Raw genomic sequence first — 18,059 nt, 5'->3', positions numbered from 1 at the left:
AGCTGTGACCCTACCCTGCTTCTTCAGAAGCAGCCTCACATCTCCAGTTCCCAGTTTGCCCCGGCCTAGCCGGGCCCCTCCCTCACCACTTTAGTGAGCCGCAGGCTCTCATGGTCTCCTGGGTCTGAGTGCCTCTTCTGGCTCCCCGCCTGCCCAGTCCATGTGATCTGAGTGTGGGGTCTCTAAGGTAGCTCTGAGGGAGGATGACCGGAGCCTTCTATCCCCACGCTGAGGTGGCAAAGGTGGCCTCAGCAGCTAGATGGGAAGCACAGAAGCTGTGGTGGCGACTGCTGATGTCCTGAGTTGAGGGAGTGCTTAGTCTTCATGTCCCTATGTCCTCATGTCAGAGGCTGCATCCAGGGAGGCCGGGGCTTTCTGAAGATAGGCAGTAACGCAGGAAGTGAGTGGGGCTGTGGCCTGTGGCCCAGGTAGTCTCCTGTCCTGGGGCAAGGGTCTGGGTGGTGCCTAGTGCACACTGCACCTCTACCTGCTGGCTCTTCTGCCGCCCTTTCCCCCAAATACCTTCCCATTGTCCTCCATGAGAACCCTCCCCTGTCCCTTGCCCACCCAAACGGAAAAAAATGGTCTCTTAGACAGAAAGAAGGTGACTTATTTTGAATTGTTACAGTTCTTTCTATTCCGGGTCACTAAATTACTCTAGACTAACGGACTAAAGAGCTTGAGAGGCAAGGACAGGAACACCTGAATTCAAGGCTAGCCTGTGTTCTAAGGGGAGATCGTGCCTGAATAAATGAATAAACAAACAAATGAATAAAGGGACAGGGAGATGGCTCATTTGACATACAAGCTGGAAGACCCCAGTAAATTCAGTTCCCAGCACCCACATAGAGCCAGGCATGGCAGTGTACACTGTAATCCCAGTGTTGAAGAGATGGAACCAAATGAAACTCTGGGGCTCTCTGACCACCAGTCTATCCTACTTGGTGTGCCCCAGGACCCAGTGAGGAAGAACGACACCCAAGGTTGTCCCCTGGCTCCCACATGCACTCATACCCTAATATACAGGAACACGCACACACATGCGCACACGTGGACACGCACACACACATGCACACACACGCACACACAAGAACAATGGAAATTGAATTCAGTAAAAGAAAATTTATTGGTTTATGCACCTAGAAGTTAGGGTCACTAGTTTCTTAGGCAACTGGATGTAGGCAGGGAAATGACACCATGGAGACTTGCTGTGTCTGTTTTTCTACCGTTTGCTTCCTGTTCTTCTTCATGGGGGCCATGCACCAGGGGCTCATGGGAGGGCCATGCACCAGGGCCTTGTGCTCACATCCACCCATTACTAGCAACCCCAGAGTAGACGCGACTTCTATTACCCAGCAGGTACAGCTCCAGAATTAAGTCTTTGAGTCAAGCTTGTGTCTCAGGCCTGTCCATAAATCAATTATGTGGCTCACCATGGTGGAGATGGACAGGTAGGAGATATGAACACCATATCTGGCCAGACTAAGGTTGTTGGCTGTCCTGGTAGCCTGGTTAAGAGTGGCCAGCTGCCCAGACAACCTGGCTGAGCCAGGACCTCTCCCTGGAAGAGGAAGGCAGGTGAGGGTGCTGCCAGGCAGAAGGCACCTCTGTCCTGTCTGCCTGCTAATTTATCCCAAAGGCTGTTTACCAATGTCCTTTGCACTGACCAACCCAGTCTTTCTCAGAAACGCTACTGCAGTGGCTAGGGAGGTTGGCCCTGGAATAGAACCCTGTGACTTTTGAACTTTGTACCGGCTAGGAAAGCGTTAGGCCTCTCCACCTAGAGCTCCAGGATTCCTATATCTCTTCTCTCTAACCCCCATCCCATCCCATCTTCCACCTGCTCAGCAGCGTGTGCGAGTAGAATACACTTTAATAAAGCAGTCCTGGGGCAGGGAAGGGGGGCAGCAGTGGGTGAACGTGGCCAATCCTCTTGCTTTGAAAGGGAATCTATGACTTGCTAATTTGCAGATGACACTCATTTGGGAAGTTTTGCAAATATCAGCCACAATGAATAGGGAAGAAGTCGAGAGGGCCAGAGCATGAGAGAAATAACAAAATTAATTTCCATTTGTATAAATACTAATTGATGCACGCGAGGAAGATGAATATGGAACATGGATATCAGCTCACAAGGAGAGCCGTTGCATTCAGAGCCCTGGATCAATGCGATCAGGTGCCTCTTGCCAGACACAAAGGGACTGCAGGCATGGGAAAGGCTCGTTACCAGGGGGAGGTGGCATTTCTGCCTCTCCCTGTCCCTCCCTTCACAATTTACTCCCTCCTCCACCTCCGGGCCGTCTCCATCCCAGATACTCCCCACCTCACCCTGTCATCTGGATCAATCCCTTCTTGTCCTTCTATGCTCAAACCATTGGGCTCCATTGCCTCCTAAACAGACCTTGACCCTGTCCCCTGCTGCCCTCTCCCACTGTGAACACCCTCGACGAGGTCACTCTCAGCACCAGTGTCTTCCCTGCCTGCCTCCCTTTACAGTCTTGCTGGAGTCCTTCCAAGACACAGTTCGGCCCCCACCACCGTCCTGCTGCCATGTATAGGCCACCATGGTGGTGCACACCTGCAGTCCCAGTACTCGGGAGGCCAAGCCTGGAGGATCACTGGTTCTGAGGCCGTTCTAGATCACAAAGAGAGATCTTATCTCAGCAAAGCAAACAGAAAAAGTAACCTGTTGTAACTTCCCGTTGCTATGTCATGAACATCTCAGCTTCTACGTGGGATTGCGCCCTGCCTCCTTTTCTAGTCTTACTCCTCTCCTCCCTTGGCCAGCTGCTTTCACATGTAGGCCCAACTTGTTTTCTCAATCTAGAATGTTCTTTAGAAGTGCAGCATAGCATGCCTCTTCCTGCATGCAGGTCCCAGCCCAGATGCCACCTCCCCTCCCTAAGCACCCTGTTCCTACTCTGCCACACTCCACCTCATCCCATCCTTCTGATTGGGCATGCGGCGGTGTACAGCTGTGGTACGCAGCATTTGCCAGGTGTCTATTGACTGCTGAATGAGCACTGCTCATGCTGAGACTCTTATTTCCCTCACATCTCTACTTCTAAAACCACAGTTGGCGCATACAGACGATCAGTGAGTATTCGTTTATCATCCACTATAAATTAGGGGAGACATATCCACTGACCACCCACCTACTTTTCTATCAATCAGAGGTTTCAAAACAAAATTTGATTAAGCATCTATTTGTTGGACACTGCTGTTCTAGCTCTGAGGATAGAGCAGTCAGTGTTGGCCTCAGGAAATCAACAAGCGCACTAATGCAGACTACCTCTTGAGGTTAGGATGAAAGCAAGTGGAACAAGGGCAGGAGAGTGGGGGACACTGTCAGGAGATCGCCGAGAGATGCCATTTGAATATGGCCAGTAGAAGGACTCTATCAGTCAGCTTTTGCTGCAGAACAAGTCCACAGTGGAGTGCCTGGATGCAGTGCTCTGTAGCCATCAGTGCTGGCAGTTCTGAGCCATTCAGGTGTTCTCCCTCGGCCTGCTCTGAACAGCCAGCACGTGGACCAGCAACTGTGTGCATGTGCTGCTACTGGCCAGAGCAACAGGTGACTGAGCTGCCTTGGCATCAGTGCAGGGCAGAAAGAGGAGGCAGCCTCCTGTGCACACATTCCACTCTGCAGCCCAGACGCAGAGTGAAGAAGCTGGCCCACCTCTGTGGGAAAGCGGCAGGGCCACAGGCCAGAGGGGCAGCCAGCTTGAGTTGCTCCATACCCTGGAGGGTATGTGAACGTAACGAGCAGTCTGCTCAGTGCTACTTAGAACCCAAGTCCTCATCAGCTCCCTGGATGCTCAGGCTGACTTTGGCACCACAGAGAGCAAGTTTGAAGGCTGAGTCACAAAAAGGATGCTGGGAAATGACAGAGCACAGAACAAGATGTCGAGTTCAGGGAGGTGAGAGGTTGCAGCCTGGCCCCCAGGGTGTTCTGGAAGTTTGCTGGGCTCACAGATCCTCCTGTAAGAAATATGGAGCACCTCATGACCCAGGCTTTCTGCCAGATCCACCTACCCTGCTGTCATTCAGAAGCCCAAAGAACTGAACTTTGGAACTCAGACAGGTGTTAAAACGGGTCAGATACCTCCATGGTTGGATTGCCCTGAACTTGGCCCTGCTCTACTGGGAAAGGAGGAACTCCAGCCAAGAATATGACAGGGTGACAGGGTGTGACCCAGAGACCCAGAGAAGGGGACCTTGCTGGGCAATGGAATGAGTCACCTGGCATCAGTGTCCCAGGGCCACAGGAGGTCTCCTGATGTGGTCTCTGGTGAAGTGGGGTGAAAGTTGAGGGGGACAGATGGGGTCAGCTGCCACTTCCCTTACCCTGAATGCAGTGAGGGCTCCTAGGAGGAGTCCATTTGCATAAAATGTCCAATTCTGGTGTGACTGTCTCATTTAGTCACTGTCAGGCATTCATTGGCACTGAGCCTCCACTATATGCCAGGCACTGTGCCAGTATGTGGGTACATAATAGTCTAGAAAAACGGGTCATTTCCTTAAGGAGTCAGCACCTGGCAGGTCACGTGGGCATTTACTAAGTAGTGGCCTCCAGAGTTTGGTAGAGGAAATATACAGAGACATGATGGGCTGTGAGCACAGTCCAGAGACCAGGAACCGCATGTGCAAGGGCCTTGCGGTAGAAGAAAGGCCTAGAGAAACGAACAATTGGAAGATCATCTGGGTAGAAGCAAGGGGACGTTAGAAGTCAGGAGAGGAACACTGCAGTGTGAAACAGCATGAGGGAGCTCACGGGGCACAAAGCCATGTGTGGGTTTCCTGCCTGCTATGTCCTGAGTAGGCAGTGGTCTGGGCCTGAAGACTCCTGAGAGAGAAGGTCCATGAGGGGAGAGTGGAGAGGCTGAGGGCAGCTCTTTTCTGGCTCCAGAGCCTCTGGTGGTGACTGGCTGCTCTCCTTCCCTCACAGGCCTCCGGCTGAACTTCACAGCTTCCTGGGGGGACCTGCACTACATAGGGCTGACTGGCCTGGAAGTCGTGGGCAAGGATGGCCAGGCCCTGCCCATCCACCCGCACCAGCTCTCTGCCTCTCCCAGGGACCTAAACGACCTGCCGGAGTACACTGACGACTCCCGGACCCTGGACAAGTAAGTAGGAGAAGCTTGACTGTGGCAGTCGGGCTCAAGGGACATGCTCTGTGTTCCAGGCATCAGGCACACATGAGACACTGCCTGGGAAGGTATGTAGCCAAAAGAAACAGAGGTGGCCCTTTGTACACGGGACCCCTGTGGAGGGGCAGGCAGCTTGCAAAGGGCTGGTGTGGCTCAGATGCTACATGCTGGGATATCACACTGCCATCAGCTAGGGCCTTGCTCAGTCATAGTTGTCAGCCTCGGTGTGACCCACTCCGCTTTGCACATGCCTGCCTAGGCCTCTCCCTTCTGTAAACTGGAAAGTGAAAAGAAAGTCTCTGCAGGCGGCTATGGCCGCTCTGCTTCCTACACATTCTGGATACCAAGACCAGGCTGAATGGACAAGCTTTTTATAGCATCCATCCACAGATACCTGTCACTCATAGACTGGCACCTCACCTCCTGCTCTGGACAGCTGTCTTAGGGTTTCTATTGCTGCAAAGAAACACTATGACCAAAAAGGAAGTTGGGGAGGAAAGGGTTTATTCAGCTTATACTTCCAAATTTCTGTTTATCATCAAAGGAAGTCAGGACAGGAACTCAATCAGGGCAGGAACCTGGAGGCAGGAGCTGATGCAGAAGCCATAGAGGGTTGCTGCTAACTGGCTTGTTCCTGGTGACTTGTTCAGTCTGTCTTCTTATAGAACCCAGAACCACCAGCCCATACTATGGGCTGGGCTCTCCCCCATTGATCACTAATTAAGAAAATGCCTCACAGCTGGATCTCATGGAGGCATGTCCTCAGCTGAGGCTCCTTCCTCTCTGATGACACACAAACCCAGCCAGTACGACAGCTATGTGAATTAACTAAGAGTCAAGGAGCGTTTGAGGGATGGGAGTTCAAATCTCTTTAAGCTTCCAGACCTCACAGCTGTGACAGTGAGGTCAACATAACCAGAAGTGCAGAGGCCATTTTGGAATGTTAAGTGCCAGGCACTGGGCTGTTAGGAGATTGCAGGTGTCCATCCATGAAAGCGACAAACAGACTAAGAATCATTAATGTTGTCCCTGTGTATAGAGGAGGAAGCTGATGTCAGGAAGTGGCCCCTCGTACCCAGACTGGTTAAATGGAGTCATGATTTGAACACAAGCCACAGGATACTCCATCCCGGGATAGACTTACCTGCTGAGTTAGGCGTCTCCTGTGCGTCACTTCCTCCATCCATAGAACTGTAGAAATAATCCTCCTGATTACAGGTTGGGAGCAGGGTGGTTGCATTGCAGCCCCTACCCTGACTCTGTCCTCTTTGTCCCTTTATGGTGGCCCTTCACTGTGGACTTCTCCCTTCTTGGCACTGACTGCTTGGTGCCACCCTGGCTGTAGATCCTGATAGGTTAGCTGGAGGACCTAGACCTGAGCCTACAAGCTGCTCCTGGCCAGCAGCAGGAGAAACTCACACCTGCCCAGAGTGTCCATCCCTGTCACCCAGTTCTACCCCACAGAAATCCTGACAGCCTCCTGCCCAATCATAACGTCATCTTGAAACACTTCAGTGCATATCTCTAATCAGGAAGTATTTGAAAATGCAAACACACTCTCAATGTCCTTGTCACACCTACATCTGTGAGTAGGGGTCCAGGTAGCCATATGTGCCATTGGCGGAGAAGCCCTCGAGCTTCAGGGGACTTCTTTTTCTCATTGACTCATTTCCCTTCATTTATTTTTATTTTTTAGGTTAGACTACAAAGCAACACGTTTCATTAAGGCAACTTCACACACACACACACATCATTACACTTGTTCTTACTCGTCCCCTCCCCCACCATCCTTCCCTGTCCCCTCTCCAGTTAGCTTCCTTTCTTCTCCCAGCTAAGCCACTTCTGCCGCCCTATTTTCAGTGTCCCATTATGCTTCTATCCCCATCTTGAGACCTCTCCCTTCCTCCAGCAAATCCCTTTCTAGTTTTTTTTTTTTTTTTTTTTTTTTTTTTTTTTTTTGGTTTTTCAAGACAGGGTTTCTCTGTGTAGCTTTGCGCCTTTCCTGGAGCTCACTTGGTAGCCCAGGCTGGCCTCGAACTCACAGAGATCCGCCTGGCTCTGCCTCCCGAGTGCTGGGATTTAAGGCGTGCGCCACCAACGCCCGGCTCCTTTCTAGTTTTTTGATATAAATGCACGGGTACCCCCCATATGTAATGTAAGGTTTAGGCTCCATAGCCGAGAAAACACACAGCATTTGTCTTAGTTTGGCCTGTTTCTCTTAACGTTCCTAGTTGTAACTTTTTCCCTGCATATGCCATGATGGTCACATTTTTCTTTATGGATGCACAAAATTCCACTGCATGTATGCACCGGGTTACTTTACCCATTCATCTATGATGGACATCTAGACTCAATCCATTTCCTGCCCGTATATGCTGCAGCAGTAAACATGAATATGCAAGTATTTCTTGGTATGCTGACTTTTGGTCCTTTGGGTATATACCCAGGAGACTTACAGCTTGGTCATATGGTAGGTCTATTTTCAGGGTTTTGAGAGACCTCTATAGTGATTTCTATGACTCCTAACAGCAGGAATGAGGGGCCTTCTTTATCCACATTCTCCCCAGCAATGGTTGTCATTTGTTTTCTTCGTGGGGTGAGATGGATTCTCAAAGCAGTTTTCCCTGGTCGTTAAGCTGAATGTTTTTTCAAATATTTATTGGCCATTTGTATCTCTTCTCTTAAGAATTATCTACTTACTTCATTAGCCCATTTATTGATTGGATGACTTGGGTTTAGGGTGTTTGATTTTTGTTATTTATGTATGTTGATATTAATCCTGTCTTATATGTAACTGATAAACATTTTTCCCATTCTATAAGTTCTTTTCACTCTGGAGGAGTGCCGCACCCCCCCCCCCCCCGACTCATAGTACTATTTTCTAAGACAGGGTCTCTCAGTGTGTACCAACCAGACTTCAAGTTCAAGATCTCCTGCTTCAGGTCCAAGTGCTGGGATTACAGAAGCATGTTACCCACTCATCTCCTCTGGTGTTTGTTTGTTTACTTGTTTGTATATTTTTCTTTTATTGAAAACAGATTTTTTTTTCAACTAGGTGTGGTAGTACATGTCTTTAATCTCAGCACTCCAGAGGCAGATCTCTGAGTTCGAGGCCAGCCTGGTCTACAGAGTGAGTTCCAGGACAGCCAGGGCTACAGAGAGAAACCTTTCTTGACAAACAAAAACAAGAAAAGATTTTTTTCATTCAATACATTCTGTTTATGGTTCCCCTCCCCCAACTCCTCTGAGTTCCTCCCCACCTCCCTTCCAATCCGGATCCACACCCTTTTTGTCTCTCCTTAGAAAACAAATAGGGATCTAAAGAATAATAATAAAATAATAAAACAAAACAAACAAATAGGAACAGGACAAAACAAAACAAACAGAAGAGCCAAAGAAAAGCATAAGAATGTCATGTAGACACAGAGCCATACGCATTCACACACAGGAATTCTATAAAGACAACTGGAAGCCATAACATATACACAAAGGACCTGCAAGGTTTAAAAATCAAACAAACAAAAAACCCGACCCTAACAAAACATGAGCCAGAGAACCTCCAAAGATGCCACTGAGTTTGTTTTCTATTGGCCATCTACTGCTGGGCATGGGTGTTGGCCATCTACTGCTGGGCATGGGTGCTGGCCATCTACTGCTGGGCATGGGTGCTGGCCTTCTACTACTGGGCATGGGTGTTGATCATCTACTGCTGGGCATGGGTGCTGGCCATCTACTGCTGGGCATGGGTGCTGGCCATCTACTGCTGGGCATGGGTGCTGGCCATCTACTGCTGGGCATGGGTGCTGGCCATCTACTGCTGGGCATGGGTGCTGGCCATCCACTGCTGGCATGGTGCTGGCCATCTACTGCTGGGCATGGGTGCTGGCCATCCACTGCTGGGCATGGGTGCTGGCCATCCACTGCTGGGCATGGAGGCTGTCCTTAAGCCATCTCTTCGGATTTTATCCTTGCTGATGGTCTCAGATTCTGGGAGTGCCTGTGCCCATTTATGTATTTGTTTGCAATATTTATTTTCATTTGTTTGAAGTTCTAGGGATGGAACCCAGAGCCTTTGGCATGGAGGGCAAGCATTTACTACCCAGTGCCCACCCTCCTCAGCCTTCTGATATGACAGGATGGCCCAGGCTCTTCTTGTCCCTCTTGCCCCAGCCTGGCCTCCACCATAGCCCTGCAATGACAGGGTCCTAGTGGTAGCTATAGTGTTTAGAGACCCCAATCTAGCATGAAGGAGGCTTGTTACTACTGGGTGTCTCAGGACAGAACCAGGTGACTGCCCAGGAGGAGGCTTCTTCTGCTACCAGCCTCTCTGCCATCCATCTTCAGTGTCCCCTCTCCCGAAAGCCTGCAACAGTCTTTCTGGCAGCCAGTCTCCAAGACGGAGGTAATTGCTTTGGAAGGAAACAGCAGTCCGCAGCAGCCAGCTTCCTTCACAAACAGCAGGGTTGGCCTGCTGAATTTCCTCAGTTTTAACATGCCAGCAATTGTAAGACACACCATCCATCAATTTAATAACAGCCTTTTAGAGCACAGGAGAGAGAACGCTGTACCTCCGTGGATGAACACTTAGATTTATTCTAAACCTCAAACTATCAAACAGTAAGGGGAAAAGTTGATTTTAGATAAAGGAATTGTGTCCACAGCCTGAGTTACAGGACAGTGGCCCCCAAGGGTCTAAAGGTGGTGTATGGCGGGGCCGATTGTCTCTGGGGCCAGGTCTTCAAGTGACCATGCCACATAGAGGACAAAGGTTGGGTCCAGACTGAAGAGACTGAGGCAGAGACAGATGCAGTGGGGCTGAGGTAACTGATTACGAAAGCCCTGCTGCTGGCTGGGGTTTCCCTGGGGCACTTAGACCTGGGGCTACCAAGCAGGTTGGCTCAACACAAGCATGGAGCCACCTGCCTCTTCTGGCTATAGTCCCTGGCCCAGGTCTGCCTGGTTCCCTCGTGTTTTGGAGACCTCACCAAGAGAGATGGGATGCACTTCCCTCAACTGTACCTCTACATCTTTCAGAACACTGGGACAATAGAGAGAAAGTCCACCTCCCACCCCAGGGCACCCCTTCTGAGCACTGACGCCAAGGTCATGACCTCATTCCCAGCGTGAGTTGGTCCCTGCTGCCTGTGGTCTGCCTGCCTGGGCACACCACATCTCATGAGTGTCGTTTTTCCTGTTAACCATGGCACATCCTAGGGTACCCGCATCACAGCTGTGATGAGCTTATTTCTACAGCCAGCCTTCCTGACGTGAGGAATAGTAATCATTAGCAGAAGTTTCCCACCCTGGGCTCCCTGGGCTGAGGGATTGCCAAGGGGACACACCTGTCTGTTAGCCTGGTGAAGATGAGTGCCTCTCAGCACCTTGATGAGCATAAACTGTTTTCACTGCTTCTGAAGTATCATTGCTTGACTTCACTGTTCACCCACCTCCCAAGACCCGGGTGGGTGAGGAAAGCGGACCTTCTGGAGACCTCCCACCATCTTGCTGATCTGTCCCTGTTGCCTGCAGGTTAATTGATGGCATGAACATCACCACCGAGGATGAGCACATGTGGCTGATCCCCTTTTCCCCTGGGTTGGACCATGTGGTTAGGATCCACTTTGACAGAGCCCAAAGTATTGCTGGCCTGCGCCTCTGGAACTACAATAAATCTCCCGAGGACACCTACCGAGGGGTAAGCTGGGCAGAGCGGAGTCCACTGTCAGGGAGGCGGCATGATGAATGGCTGGTGTGGGTGCTGGAGAGGAGCATAAATCCTCCAGAACCTTCCAAATGGGGGGTAGGGGGGTGACATCCAGGGAGAGAACAAGCTGTGTTTCCTTTTGCACACAGCAGACCTAGCCCACAGCCCAGGGCAGCCTGGGGAACTGCAGGGAGGGCTTGCCTCTTCTGTGACTGTGGGTCCCCTTCCCACACAGTCCAGGCTTTACTGTCGCCTCTGGGCCTGCTGTCCATTGAGCACTGGGGAGGGCGCTGTGAGGCAGGCTTGTGTGCCTTCCTCATCTCATCAGGTTCCCACCCTGCCTCCTTTAAGTGCCCCGCCTCTCAGGGTTCTAAGGAAGGCTGGGAAAGGGTTGCCACTCTCTTGGGAACTACACAGCTAGAGTCTGGTCTCAGTCTGTCAAGCATGGAAACCACATTCTCTTTCAATGCTGGTGGAAAGGCAGAGGTGGCAGGTAGTCTCGGAATGCTTGTAGCCTTCGCAGTTTGCTGGTGGACCCCAGCAGCACGGCTAGAAAATTCCTGCCTGGACAGTGTGTGTGTGTGTGTGTGTGTGTGTGTGTGTGTGTGTGTGCGCGCGCGCGCGCGCAAGCTTTCAGTGAGCACAGTGCCATTACCTGTCAGAGGGACCAGCTGGGTCTCTGTTATGTACCCAGAAAGATGGAGGTTGTACACCTCCCAGGTGGGAAGGGAGATGAAGGGAGGCTGGAGGTCTATACAGCGCTGGAGGCAGAGGTGCTCCTGAGCTAGTGCCCTTGACCATCTCACCGTACTGCCACAGGCTACTGCCACTGCTGTCTGGGGTCCCCCACCAAGTCCCTTGCCTCCCCTGGGACTGAGACACATGGATAGGAAGCACAAGTAAGCATCCTTTGGGCAGGGGCCTTACTCCGGGTATCTTGTGCCCGCCCTAGCATTGTGTCTGAAATGGAACATGACTGTCCCTGGAACTCAGGCCAGGCCAGATGTCCTGGCGTGGTAGAAAAGCCATCCACTGTCTTAGGCCTCAGGCAAGCTGTGTCTCCTTTGCTAGGTCAAAATTGCCCATGTGTCCCTGGACGGCTTGTGCGTGTCTCCTGCAGAAGGCTTTCTTATCCGAAAAGGACCTGGCAACTGCCACTTTGATTTTGCACAAGAAATCCTCTTTGGGGACTACCTGCAGACCCGGCTGTCACCAGCACCCACCAGGAGGTGAGGGAGTGTGGGCTGGCCCACCAGTGTCCTCTGTGTGTGCACCCTCAGGCTGGAGCTGCAGCTACATGTGTTCTCTAGAAACGACTCCTCCTCCCCAGCCCCAGTCCAGAAAAAGAGCAGGTGGGAAACTCTCATTGGGTTTGCCAGGCTGTCCTGGCCCAAGTCTCCAGCATCAAAGTGTAAACCGAGTAAGTTTCACCCATTTACAGCTCCCAGGGTCTGAGCACCAAAGGCCACAAGAGAGAAATAAAAGAGCTCCCTTCCCCAGTGACAAAACTGCAATCGTATCCTTGTGCAGCATAGTGCAAGGAGGGAATAGAGAAGCCGGAGGGGAGGGCGGTGTCATAGTTGTCTCTAGCCCTGGCCAGCCTAGAACTCACTATGTAGATTAGGCTGGCCTTGAACTCACAGAGATCTTCCTGTCTCTTAGAATCTGCATTTGGAAGCTGGAATTTTATACCTATTTCACAGAGTGGAAACTGAGACCTGGACTGGGGATGGTGAAGCCAGCAGTGCTCAGGGCTTCCCCTTTGTTTCTTTTCTCTTCTGCGTCCCCACCCTGTCTACATTCCAGGGCCTTTGCTATGCCCAGCTTGACTGCCGTGGGAGGCCTCCTCCCACCTGTACTCATCCAAATGGCCTGTCACACTCCAGCACCCTGGCCCATCAGCAGCACCCAGCCCTCAGCCTAGCAGACTGCTCCTGTAGGAGAGCAGGGGTGTGGTTGAGAGAGTGACCCCAGAGGCACATCCCACTCAAGCACCCGCCAGCTGTGTGGCTTTCCCAAGTGGCTTCCCCACTCTGTCCAGGTGTCTGCATCCATGTGTCCCCACCTCTGGGCTACTCTGTGGATTGTGAGGGTCTGTAACAGAAAGGAGCTGGGTCCCCCACTGCCGCCCACACATGCATCCCCTGGGCAAAGGGGAGCTCACACAGGAGCCCCTGCACTGCTGTATCTGCAGTCCATGGCTGAGGAGTGTCTCTCAATGCCCTGGAACAGAAGGGCTCATGGTGCTGTTTCAATCTCTTTCCAGGCTGGATTCTAAGAGCCTGGAGCGAGCCAGCATGGACTACGAGGCCCCACTCATGCCCTGTGGCTGTATCCTTCCCCTAGGCTGCTGGAGTGCTACACATTCAGTGTCGCTAGCTAAGCTAAGGAAGGTAGCACTCAGACAGAGTCACAGCAGCACGGGTCCCATCGCCTCCTGAAAGACGGTTGTGGAGGTGGCACAAAGGACCCAGCTGAGAGGGGCTGGAAAAGAGACAGGTGACCCAGGGACCTGGCAGGGAGAAGGCAGGGGCAGAGGCAGCAAGAGCCCCTCCTCCCTAGTGCCACCTCATTGCACCAGCCCTGGGAGCAGGCTGCAATGGCAGCCCCACTTCCCAGCCATGAAAACTAATCACAGGAGCCAGGCATGCTGGAGGCAGGAGGATCCTGAGTACTAGACCATCGTGTACTACACAGTGAGACGCTGTCTCTTTAAAAAAGAGAAAAAGGAAAGCCAAAAGCTAAAAACAAAAAAAAACAAAAGAAGCAATCAGAGAGGTCAACTAACTTGCCCTGATCTCTCGGAGGTGTCTAGATCCGGAAGGAAGCAGTGCCTTTGCCTGTGGCTGCCTGCGACGTGCCTGGGCTCTCAGATCCTCTTCCACTCCTGCTCCTAGAAACTGGCACTGGGAAGATCAAATCAAGGGTGGGCAGGTATCGCCTTGTGCATATGGACCTTGTCAGTAGGAGTCATTCTGCTGAAGCCAGATCTGAGGCTGTTTCCCCACCCACCCCTAACATGCTTATTCCCATGAACTTGAAAGACACAGAGGAGGGAAGAGATTTCTCGTTCTAATCATTTTATAACCAGGGAAACTGAGGCATGAGACAGGAGTGTCCCACCCAGCACCATCTGCCCACCTTGTCTGTCCTAGGACTATTCCTTCCTGTCCACTCCCAGGGCAGGTGGTGTGGCAAATGTGATGCTGTGTTCCTTTTGACAGAAAACCATCTCTGGGAGAGAGACTCTTCCGTCGACAAACAAGAAGAGCCCCTGTCACCTCCGCCACCCTGTGGCCTCCTTCTCTCTTCCTTAACCACAGCCGCAGTCATTTTCCAGTTCCAGCTGCTGTCCAGCTGGGGTGACCCCTACTACATCGGCCTCACAGGGCTGGAGCTGTACGATGAGCATGGCGAGAGGATCCCGTTGTCCCAGAACAGTATCCTTTCCGCTGGGAGACGGGTGCAGGGTCCCAAGTCTGTCATTCTAGCACTCAGGAGGTGGAGGCAGGAGGATTTTTGCCTGTGAGCGGCCAGCATGATTTTGAGGGCAGCCTGAACTACATAGCAAGGCCCTGTTTCCAAAGAGCAGATGATAGTCAGACATGTGGTGCATGCCTTTAATCCTAGCACTCGAGGGGCAGAGACAGGCAGATGGCTGTGAGTTAGAGCCAGTCTGAGCTGCCTTGTCACAAAACAAAATGAAAGACCTGATGCTGGTGGTGATGGTGGTGATGGTGGTGATGATGACTGATGATGGTGGTGGTGGTGATGATGATGATGGTGATGGTGACTGATGGTAGTGATGGTGGTGATGGTGACTGATGATGGTGGTGATGGTGACTGATGATGGTGGTGGTGGTGGTGATGATGATGGTTGTAGTGATGTTAATTATGGTCGTTATGATAAAGTGGGGGTGGTGGTGGTGGGTGATGGTTATGACGATGTAGTATGATGCCACTGGACCCTTAGAGCCGCTCTTAGCCACGCTTGCCAAGGCCACTATAACTGGTTCTCTGCAGACCAGAGTCCCATGGTTGAGAGTGCGAGGAGATCCCTGCCAAGCACAGGCCCTTCTCAGAGGGCGTAGACACCTGGTGTTCTAAAAAGCCTCTGACAGTCTTCAGGAGAACTCAGTGGGAGAGGAGTGTATTGTGGGGGACCCTTTGTTCATGGTGTGCCCATGCTGGAGCTGTTGATTGGTCCGGGAGTTCTGAAAGATTTCCGTTTGGTCATAGACACTTTTAGTGCAATAGCAGCCTCTAGGACTTCCCTTGAGAAGCGCCAATGCCAGGCCCTTGGTCACCTGGAGTCACAGTGACTAAACCTCACGGACGCCTGTTCAGTTTACCCCAGCGCTGACTCCTGAAGCTCTAGTTGTCTATCAGCCCCCCAGACTCAGTGCTTCCCAAGGGCTTCCTGTGTGCCAGGCACTGCAGGAATGCGCCCCGTGCACCCACGGAAAACCTGTGGGGCCGGGCGGTGGTGGCGCACGCCTTTAATCCCAGTACTCAGGAGGCAGACCCAGGTGGATCTCTGTGAGTTCGAGGCCAGCCTGGGCTACCAAGTGAGTCCCAGGAAAGGCGCAAAGCTACACAGAGAAACCCTGTCTCGAAAAACCAAAAAAAAAAAAGAATAATCTGGGGTCCTCATTGTCCAGGGGAGGAGCTGGAGACCTGTTTACCTGAGGTCACACAGCCCGGCTGTAAAGCTTTGAATTCCGTTGCCTGTGTTCTTTGTCACGTGCTTAGCAGCAGCATCCTCCAGGTCGGGAAATGCCAGCACAGCCCCAAAGCTTGTCCTGTGTCTGCCTGGGGCCCTGAGTGTCTCTGGAGTTATTATCCTCCTCAAGACTTAGCGAATGGCTCCTGGCTCTGTATGCTCCACTAATGTCACCAAGAGTGCTCATAGCCAGTGCCCTCTGACTTCTCCTGCCCATATCAGAGCATAAAAGTTTTCGGCCCCTGTCCCAGCTGAGGTGGCTGGATAAGTGGTGCCCAGTGGCTCACCTGAGATTTCCTGACAGATTTCGTCTGTCACAGTGATAGAACTGGACCCGGATTCTGCACACGCACATTGAGGTCCCTGCTCTAATCAGCTCTTGTTAGGCCAGGGTGGCAGACCTGACAAGGCTGTGACCTGCCAGAGTCACCTGCCTGCCCACGTGGGTGTGACCTGTGCTTCAGAGCAGTGGCAGCACTATAATCCCTATCTGTGCTTCAGCAAACCCCTCACTTCCAGCCATCCCACCTGTGGTCCCTGACTTTAAACTTGACCCCTTGGCCCCACACAGAGTCCCTTCCCCTTGGCCACAACCCCACTTTCTTAGAAAATAGAATGCATCTATTTTCACTGTCATTTCCCAGTCTGCAAAAGTGTAGGACGCCAGCCTAGCATCTCCTGAGACACGGGGCTGACAGCCTGACAGCCACCTTGGGGGTGACTCATTGTGCACAGCATATGAGTTTGGGTTACGACAGCTTAACCTACCCCTCAGATATCGCTGCCTTCCCGGACAGTGTGAATGCACTGGAGGGTGTATGCGGGGACGTGCGAACCCCCGACAAGCTTATCGACCAAGTCAACAACACCAGTGATGGCAGGCACATGTGGCTGGCCCCCATCCTGCCTGGCCTGGTGGGTACCTGGCCCTGGGGTTGGAGGGGCACCTGCCCCTGTGCCCAGTAAAAGTTGAAACAGTTGGGATCCATCAGAGAGGTGCCAGCTGTGGCTACCAGCTCTGGTGTAGCCCTTCCAGGCTCACGGTTCCTTCTATGACTCCATGGACTTTAGTCAAAAAGGTGCCAGAGGTGTGAGGAGCCCCAGGGACCCTGAGGTCAGGGTCCCTGCACAGTTGCTGGAGGGCAGGACCAACCAGCCTCGTGTGCATCTCTCTGCCTCTTTTGGTCAAGACCCTCCGCAGCCTGCTGCAGCCTGGCATCTTCCCCATTTCCCCTCCTCTGCCCGTTTCTGTTCCTTAGATCACTGCCTATGGCCACAGCGTGGCCACCTTGCCCTCGCTCTGGCCCCAGTCAGCAAGTCAGTCATTCTGACCACTGACTGCCTTTCCCAGCTCTCAAACCCTGCAGTGAGCCTGATCCATCATCTCAGAGAGGGAGGAAGGTCCAGGAGAGGGTATAGGCCATCAGCACCCTCCACCTCAGGGTCAGAGCCTGTCAGCAGAATGTGGTGGGATCTGGGGTCCCTTTCCCACTCCTGTAACTGAGTATAAGATAGGCATTTTCCACACAAGGAGGAAACAACTCCCAAAGACCACAGGGCCAACCTGTGCAAAGGGGTACACACAGCCCCTGTAGCCCTTAGATCCCAGCCAAAAGCAGGAGTTCATTGCCCACCTCTGGCCACTGTCATTCTCCTAGTGGGAATCTCAGGGTCTGAGCAGGACACCCCCCCCCCCACCAGCCATCACTGTCTTCAGGTCATTGTGAGCTGCAAGCAGTCTCACCTCACGCTCAGTTCTTTAGTTGGCCTTCCAGGTGAGGAGGGAGGCTTTGTGCTGCTGAGCCTGCTGCATTGGCTCATTTCGTGCTGATCTGGGGCTGAGCGCTAGCCATTTGGTATCCCCAGCAGACATGGGCTGGGAGAAACCATGGTGCTGGAGTGCACAGGACTCTGGCTTTTCCTCTGTAACTCTGGGAAAGGATAAATGGGTCAGGACCATGCACATTGTTTGGTGGGGAGATGCTCCTGGCCTCTGCAGGTGGGGACCATCCTGGGCTTGACCTGAGGAACGGAAGGCCAGGCTGCGCTCAGTTCTGGACCAGTATTTAAATGAGGGCCACAGCAGCAGGAGGCAGCAGGCCCTCCCAGAGCCAGCTCAGCAGTTTGTTCCAAACGCAACCACACGTGACTTGACTCAAAATGGGCTCTGAGGAGAAGAGGCATGGAACTTGAGACTTCCCACATGGGGAGTGCCGCCCCTGGCACCTGGGCCAGCTTCCTGCCCTGGTGCTCTGGGCCTCGCCCACAGCTCTGTTTCCAAACACAGCTGCTTTAATTAGCTTTGCTCTCTGACAGGTGAACCGGGTGTATGTCATTTTCGATCTGCCCACCACTGTGTCAATGATCAAACTGTGGAATTACTCGAAAACACCTCAACGAGGGGTGAAGGAGTTTGGCGTGAGTCCTCACTAGCTGGTGTGGGAGATCACTGTGCTCTCTGGGAATTAGACTGTGGGCATTT

At 52.3% G+C, this 18,059-nt stretch overlaps 1 protein-coding gene across 1 annotated transcript in view; it reads left to right on the top strand.

Annotated features, from left to right (window-relative positions):
- The window catches only part of Katnip (katanin interacting protein), a 174,413-nt gene that overhangs the window by 154,440 nt on the left and 1,914 nt on the right, over window positions 1-18,059 (top strand). Inside the window, exons 19-25 of the mRNA XM_028867907.2 lie at window positions 4,949-5,126; window positions 10,680-10,845; window positions 11,926-12,083; window positions 13,121-13,185; window positions 14,184-14,294; window positions 16,353-16,492; window positions 17,894-17,995. Coding sequence (XP_028723740.1) covers window positions 4,949-5,126; window positions 10,680-10,845; window positions 11,926-12,083; window positions 13,121-13,185; window positions 14,184-14,294; window positions 16,353-16,492; window positions 17,894-17,995 — 920 coding nt within the window. The remainder of the gene's footprint in view (window positions 1-4,948; window positions 5,127-10,679; window positions 10,846-11,925; window positions 12,084-13,120; window positions 13,186-14,183; window positions 14,295-16,352; window positions 16,493-17,893; window positions 17,996-18,059) is intronic.

Source organism: Peromyscus leucopus, chromosome 1, assembly GCF_004664715.2.
Source record: "Peromyscus leucopus breed LL Stock chromosome 1, UCI_PerLeu_2.1, whole genome shotgun sequence".
NCBI classification, from domain to species: domain Eukaryota; kingdom Metazoa; phylum Chordata; class Mammalia; order Rodentia; family Cricetidae; genus Peromyscus; species Peromyscus leucopus.
The sequence above is the reverse complement of the archived record's forward strand: the minus strand, read 5'-3'. Positions and strand labels throughout refer to the sequence as shown.